General features: G+C 40.3%; 1 protein-coding gene across 1 annotated transcript in view; it reads right to left on the bottom strand.

Annotated features, from left to right (window-relative positions):
- Window positions 1-737: 737 nt before the first annotated feature.
- Window positions 738-8,075, bottom strand: part of LOC126272625 (TD and POZ domain-containing protein 1-like) — a 39,333-nt gene continuing 31,995 nt past the window's right edge. Inside the window, exon 3 of the mRNA XM_049975583.1 lies at window positions 738-1,863. Within this exon, the coding sequence (XP_049831540.1) occupies window positions 1,296-1,863 (568 nt within the window). The 3' untranslated portion in view covers window positions 738-1,295. The remainder of the gene's footprint in view (window positions 1,864-8,075) is intronic.

Genomic DNA, 8,075 nt, shown 5'->3' with positions numbered 1-8,075 from the left:
GTCTGACATTGTCTCATCCCAGTGTACAATACAAGAAGTTTCTCTCCATTAATGAATGTTAACTTTACTCGTCTGCAGATACTTGCAGTTTGAGCAGGAAAATCTACAGCTCCATTGCTTCCAAACCAGGTCGTTGCAACAACACGCTATGTAGTAGATTAGGTCACCTGATTCCTGTCCTAACCAGGAATGTCACTGACCAAGATGTTTTTGTCATTACGGCCATTCTTTATTATGCGTGGGTGCTTATCAACCGATCATGAAATAGCTTGGCTTCCCGACCCTTTAAGTGCATTATTTAATATTTTGACTGAGTTTCTGCCTAAGACATTTTGGATTAAACTCAGAGAAGAGGGACCATAGTTCAAAACTAACTAAACTCCATATGGTTTGATCCTATAGAACATATTTGTATTGTTGCTTAGCTTCAACATAACTAACAGGAATATGTTACCGAAACAAAACTTGATAAATGTAAGTTACCCTATATAAAAATTTATTTTTGTTCAAAATACAATAATAACAGTCTCTGTACTGAAATCAATCAAATGTTGCATTCAATCATTATCTACTGTCACTAAAGTACCACCACAGAGTGATTAAAACTTATCACATATAAAAACATTAGCAACAGATACTCTATCAGTGGTCGAAGCTAGATGAAATTTCGTGATCACTCTAAAGTTAATTTGATCCTTAACTGGATTTTTCTAACAACTACATTTGGTTAGCAAACCTGTCCACGCTTTAATTATTATCAGTTAAAATTACTTAATTGCAAACTCATTAGCTTTGTTCAGTTATGAAAATTTTATTGAGGAATTAATTATTCCTGAGCATTGCAAAGCTAGCATTCTCAGCAAACTCTTCGGAGCTCTAAAAGCAGCAGGTTGTTCTTTACTTCCTTCTAAGTACGCCAGTAGAGTGTTTGCCTCTCAGCACACATTCAACGCTATGTGTATACATTTATTGTCGTCCAGTACATTGACAATGAGTTTCACTTCCTCCACACTCTTGTTCAGAGATGTTATTTTTTCCCTGAAGCACAAAAATTTAGACTTGCATGTTTTAAAAGGTGTGCTGATGTGGAGGACTTGGCACTCCTACAGTTTCTCGGTAATTTTAATGACTTATCGTTGATACACTGTTTTACACTCCCTCTCTGTTTTGATTGTGTCATATTATTTTTACCATGTGTTTCAATTTTCGCAGAAGTTAATACGTTATTTCGATGAATCCTTGTGTATAAATATAAAAACATAGAGATAGTTACAGTATTATCCACACAAACAAAACTACCTATACCTTTGTGCTGAAGCCACACATTTGCATATCTCCACCATGATCTCCAGATCATTGCGTAAAGCCAATTCCCAACCAGCCGTGTCCATGACATCGAAGATTTCCCTCCTGATGAAATCAACACAAGCTCTCTTGAGCGCTGCGCAGGAGTGTTTTGTTGCGACCACAACCAGGGACACTGCATTGTTAACAGAGATTTGATCTGCCAACTGCTCTTCACAGTATTTCTTTAGAACACGAAGCTCATAGTTGTCGGCCAGCACTAGGAGCTTATCACTGACACTTTCTGGGTATGGCAGTTGGTCACTGTACATGTAGAGGAGGGCTTCGCCCAGCTCCTTATGTGGTGCTCCATCCATCTGCAGGGTACCATTTGGGGTGTCTTTGAGCTTCTCAGCCAAGACAGGGCTGCGTGCTGTCAGCACTGCCCTATGGGCCGCCAGTGACACCTCGCCCACCATGAGTGTCACGTCACTGCTGTCAGCAGACTCCAGCAATGCCACCAGGTCGCCTGCCAGGTCACCCCTATCCTCTTCTGTCTTTTCTGGTGTTTCATTCTTGCTGAAAAGAAGAATTTTGGTATTTAAAAGAACAGCTACTAAGTTTGCAGCAACCACAGCAGCTATATCTAACACCTGCACAAAAAATTAAACAATAATGAACTGGCAAGGGATTCTTAATGGAAGTGATGAACATAATAATTTTCAGTTTTCAATTATTGACCATATAAAAAAAATTAAAATTTAGCACAGACATTCGAAATGCCTTATTATTAAATGAAGAAATTATATACATATATCGGTAATACTGTTGAATACATAGAAATAAGAAGATGTTTTATTTTCTATTTGATGTTTCATACTTTTTTTTAAAAAAATTAACTGATTGCATTTTCATATGTTAAGTAAATAAGATAAAAAATAATGTTAGTTAGCAGTTGCATTCAACGATACATTTGTAATTTAAATAAAAATGAAAAATGTTGCTACTAATAACACTTGAACAAATGACTGTGATTATGAGACTACTAAGCCAGGCAGAGAGCTACAAGTAACAAAACTAATGTACCTGAAATGTTTTATACTTAACAGAAATTGGAAATCTTCTAATCTCCAAAGGCAATTTTTTCGTGGTTATTGTTCTTACTGCTCTACTAAATTTAGGTTCCTTGTGAGGTAATATTCAATTAACATGATTTCAGTAGGGTTACACTATGAGATAAGGTTCAGCACGCAACACTGTCCAAAATTCATAGTCAATAACTTTCTTCAATCGAAGGAGTATATTGAATAGGAAAAAAATAGCAAGACTGGAATATTGTTTATCAAACCATAACAGAATTCCAAGTGCATCGTTATAGAACTTGCCTATCACAGACTGTGATGTCTCGTGAAATGTGGCTCATCTGGCACATTGTAAATTGATTAATTCCTGCAAAAGCTCTATGTACTCAAATTACTATTTATACTTTTATGAATAATTGCATAATTTGCATAATTTTATGAATAATTGCATAATTGTTTTTATTAATATGTTGATTGGTATTATTTTGCATATTACATATCTGCCGTATTCTAACTTTTGGTTCAAAAAAATGGTTCAAATGGCTCTGAGCACTATGGGACTTAACATCTGTGGTCATCAGTCCCCTAGAACTTAGAACTACTTAAACCTTACTAACCTAAGGACATCACACACATCCATGCCCGAGGCAGGATTCGAACCTGCGCCCGCAGCAGTCTCGCAGTTCCGGACTGAGCGCCTAGAACCGCGAGACCACCGCGGCCGGCTAACTTTTGGTTAAATAGCAAGACTGGAATATTGTTTATCAAACCATAACAGAATTCCAAGTGCATCTTTATAGAACTTGCCTATCACAGACTGTGATGTCTCGTGAAATGTGGCTCATCTGGCACATTGTAAATTGATTAATTCCTGCAAAAGCTCTATGTACTCAAATTACTATTTATACTTTTATGAATAATTGCATAATTGTTTTTATTAATATGTTGATTGGTATTATTTTGCATATTACATATCTGCCGTATTCTAACTTTCGGTTCTGCCAGCCCTCTAATTAGAGATTATATTTTCTAGACCTGGTAACCTGCCACCTGTCACTGGTTGTGATATGGTACTGAACTGTTCCAGAAACTTACAATTACATTAAAATGAAAACGAGTTAAGAATCGAAAGGTGTGAATCAAGCAGTTATTTCTATTAGTGAATGATGGACTGTCATACAACATGTAACAGCATCAACAGCAAAAATCGTGAATTGTCTCCTTGTAATCTAAGAAAACAAAAATTTTAAATATTTATTTCGTATCTCACTTCATCATCTGAATTAAGTCTTTACGATAAGTAAATTTATTAGTACAAACAGGACTGTAGCATCAACATGTTACAGTATCATACGCACAACATTGTAACTGTGGCATTCTGGGGGCGCTGTAAAAACGTTTAAGTGGTATAGGAGTTTGTTACGTTGATTATCAGGCTCTTCTTTAGTTTTAGCGATTAGTGTAAATAAATTTATTTTGTCATTTTGCTGATATAGGACTCAGTTTTTCACAATAAACTCTTTTTATACTAATTCACAATTACAAATGAAATTTATGTGTAGCTGAGAACAGCAGTAAGTTTAAAGGACATAGTATTTTACATTCGATGGAGAAGTGGAAATATCTTTAGGTTTAGCCCAGGGAAGTGTTGTGGGATTCATATGATATATTAATCACCTGACAAATAACATTAATAGTGATGTTAAATATTTTACAGATGATGCAGTTAACTGTAGCGAAGTACTGTCTGAAAAGAACTGCACAAATACAGGGTGAAACGTCTAGAACTAAAAGGAATGTCTATTGAGGTGCTTTTTTCACACAACGAATTGGCAGCTGGGCGCTCGTATTGTTAGCCAATCTACAGATTGTAATAATAAATAGAAAGTATATTTTCATAAAAATATACATGTTTTAATGGAACAATGCCTGTTTACACTAACAAACTAAAAGTAGGGTAAATTAGAATGTCAGTGGTGTTTATTGCAGGATTTAGTGCGAGTCATTTACAAGACATCGTATTTTGGAAACGTCCCACACTGACACTTCTGCGATACCTGTGGTAGCACGCACTAAGGAACACCACAGTTGCGTGCACTAGTTACGTCGATTCTGGCCAGTAACGAGACAAATGACCATCAATGGTCGTATTCAGAGTGATCACCGACAGCGGCAATAAACGCTTGCAGTCTGGTAAGGAACGACTCCCGCACACATTCTAGCATTGCAGCAGATATGTCCGAGCGGGCGGCAGTAATATGTCGTTGCATATCATCAGGTGAAGTTGATATGTTCTTGTAGGCGACGTCTCACAACTTTTCTCACAGAAAGGAGACTGAAAGCGTTAAATCCAGGGAATGGGCCGGCCAAGGTACAGGTGCTCTGTGTCCAATCCAACGATTTGGAAGCAATTCGTGAAGACGTGCCGTAGTACTTCGTGCACTGAGCGGTGTGCAGCCATCATGGTGGTGCCACAAGTTCCACCTAGTCTGCAGAGGAACTTCTTTTCGCATCCGTTTCACTCCATGGATGCTGACGTTCCACCTAACGGGAACTGCCGGGAGATAAATAGTGCATGTTTCTGGGGTTTACATGGCCCCGATTCGTACATGTGGCTTCGTCATTAAACAATACACATGATACATCTGGAGTGTCATGTCTTAATGCCCTTATACAGAAGTTATCACGAGTCGCATAATCGTTTCCATACAGATCTTGATGGAGAGAGATGTGATATGGACAGAACCTTTGTCGATGGAAAATGCATAGGACACTTGCCTGACTCATACAACTTCCTCGCGCGATTGCATGGGAGCTAAGGCGCAGCAAGAACGGCAGCAAGAACATTAGTTTCTCACTGTTCTGTCTTTACTTGTTTCATGCTGTTACGTTGAATAGGTGCTATCCGCCCCTGGTAGCTGAATGGACAGGGTGACGGATTGTCAGTCCTCTGGGGCCGGGTTAGATTCCTGGCTGGGTCGCGGAATTTTCTCCTCCCAGGCACTGGGTGTTGTGCTGTCCTCATCATCATCCTATCGTCCTCATTGACTGCAGGTCGCCGTAGTGGCGACAAATTGAAAGACCGGCACCCGGCGAACGGCCTGCCCGACGGGGGACCCTAGCCATACGATTAGATAAATAGAGTATAAGTGTTGGTCTACCACTTTCACATAACTGGCTGGAGAGGTTTATAAATAATTGCAGAGATGGTTAACGTTTATTGGGGTACGACGACATTGGGTTGCGCCACTCGTTGCGTGGAATGAGTTGCACGCAAGTGGTTTCGTATATGACTGTAGAAAGGCGACACCCGTATACACTTCAGCTTCGTCGTTTTGTGGGTCCCTGAGTCGTGTCTGAAATGAAAGTTTTGGGAGCTGCACGTCGCATGAGTTGTGATGGAGTTAAAGCTTATTTCGTGGAATCGCTCCATAAGAAAAAAAGTAAGAAACGTGTTTCGATTCGTGACTGGATGAAGAAAAGACGTCAGCTCGGTTGCTCAGCTACCTTGCTAAAAGAATATATAACGGAAGATCAAAGAAGGTCTTTTAATTATATTATAATGTCACCAGAACTGTTCACGTTTCTTCTAAACAGAGGTAATTATGCGATAAGGAATAAAGGTACCGTAATGCATGAAGCACTGTCACCAGAACTGAAATTACATATCATATTGCGTACATTACAATCGAGAACACTCGGCATGCTATAAGGTACGGTTTTACTTGGTGATGACGCTATATCATTAACACCAATAATTATTAACATTAACAGTCATAATTATTAACATTAGCAACAATAATTACTCGAAGCAGGCCACATTAGGAAGATAACAGTTTCCAAACTATTCTCTTGAAGATACATCTTTACAGTGGCAATATTTCGAAATTCAAACATATGTGCATGGGCAGCACTGCAGCGACGTTTTAAATAGATGAATATGGAATATAGAATTCAGCTTCTTGAATTGTATAGCCTTCCCTCCTGTCAACAATATTCCTTAACAAAGAGATGGCCAACTCGAACGATGGGATTTTAGTCTTGTAGACGAGCGCACTGCCACAGCTAGAGTTACACTTGCTTTTATCTTTCTTAATTCAGTTGTATAGAAGTATGCGCTCCTAACTCAAATTTAGCCCTGCAGCGCAGATATTGTCACACCATCTACGTTGTGATCGCATATGACGGTCTCAGCGGCAGCAATATGTTGCTTATTTTTGTAATCGCTTGAGGAATACTTCATCCCCCGAAAGGCGTTCTAGCAGGTTGAGTGCAAACTCTGTCCGTTTTGGCTTGTCATTTGACTCAAGTGCCTGTAACAGTTGCACTTTGCAAGTGTACAACCATAAGTTCCCGTGGAGGACCTTATGTACAGTTGAACGTGGTAGTTGCAACTGTCTGACAGCAGTGTGGATGGACTTAGTAGGTGAACGAGTGAAAACATTTAGCCGGCCGGATGGTCGAGCGGTTCTAGGCGCTTCAGTCCGGAACCGCGCTGCTGCTACGGTCGCAGGTGCGAATCCTGCCTGGGGCCTGGATGTGTGTGATCTCCTTAGGTTAGTTAAGTTTAAGTATTCCTAAGTCTAGAGGAATGATGACCTCAGATGTTAAGTCCCATAGTGCTTAGAGTCATTTGAACCATTTTTTTAGCATCACTGAAATTCCACAAACACCTATGCAAACCACAGATATCCAAAAAGCGAACATTATTCTCCGTTCCCCACTTCATATTTCAGTTTGTCTACACTCTACGAACACACATAACCTCAAAACTCATGCAACTAGTGTCGCCAAAGTTGGAACACGCCGAAAGTTTCCAGAACGAGATTTTCACTCTGCAGCGGAGTGTGCGCTGATATGAAACTTCCTGGCAGATTAAAACTGTGTGCCCGATCGAGACTCGAAATCGGGACCTTTGCCTTCCGCGGGCAAGCGCTCTGCCATGTGCGCTACAGAAGCACGTCTCACGGCTGGTCGTCACAGCTTTACTTCTGCCAGTATCTCGTCTCCTACCTTCCAAACTTTACAGAAGCTCTGCTGTGAGCTGCAGAGCTTCTGTAAAGTTTGGAAGGTAGGAGACGAGATACTGGCAGAAGTAAAGCAGTGGGGACCGGGCGTGAGTCGTGCTTCGGTAGCTCAGTGGTAGAGCACTTGCCAGCGAAAGACAAATGTCCCGAGTTCGAGTCTCGGTCGGGCACACAGTTTTAATCTGCCAGGAAGTTTCACGCCGAAAGTGTTTAGTTTCACCAACGAGTTGCGCAACGAGGGGCGCGCATGCGCAGTGGCCGGCAGCCTGCAACCTAGTGTCGTCGTGTAAACTAAGCTTCATAGCGACCTAATACCTTTATTGTGCGCGTCATAGATTACAGTAATTCCACAGGAAGCAGTGGATGGTTGCATAACTTCAGTGCAACAGAAACGGTAGACGTAAGGTAACGAAATTTCAAACTGTCAACTTGACAATGCACAGCAAGCTGCGGAAACGGCCCGAAAATATGTAGATGAGATAAACAAACTAATCCTAACGTTCCGTGAGGAAACTGTTTTCAGCTTCGACCAATCGGAATTTGAAAAAGAAATTCATTAAGGAACCCAGGAAATTAGAAGTACTAACAGATTTGCATCAAGATCAACCAACATCGATGTCTTAACGCTTTCATATACAATTATTCCGACTGTCAATCTGGATGGTAAAATGGCTGGAAAGTC

This window comes from Schistocerca gregaria, chromosome 5 (genome assembly GCF_023897955.1).
Source record: "Schistocerca gregaria isolate iqSchGreg1 chromosome 5, iqSchGreg1.2, whole genome shotgun sequence".
Lineage (NCBI taxonomy): Eukaryota > Metazoa > Arthropoda > Insecta > Orthoptera > Acrididae > Schistocerca > Schistocerca gregaria.
This window is presented reverse-complemented; position numbering and strand designations above follow the sequence as displayed.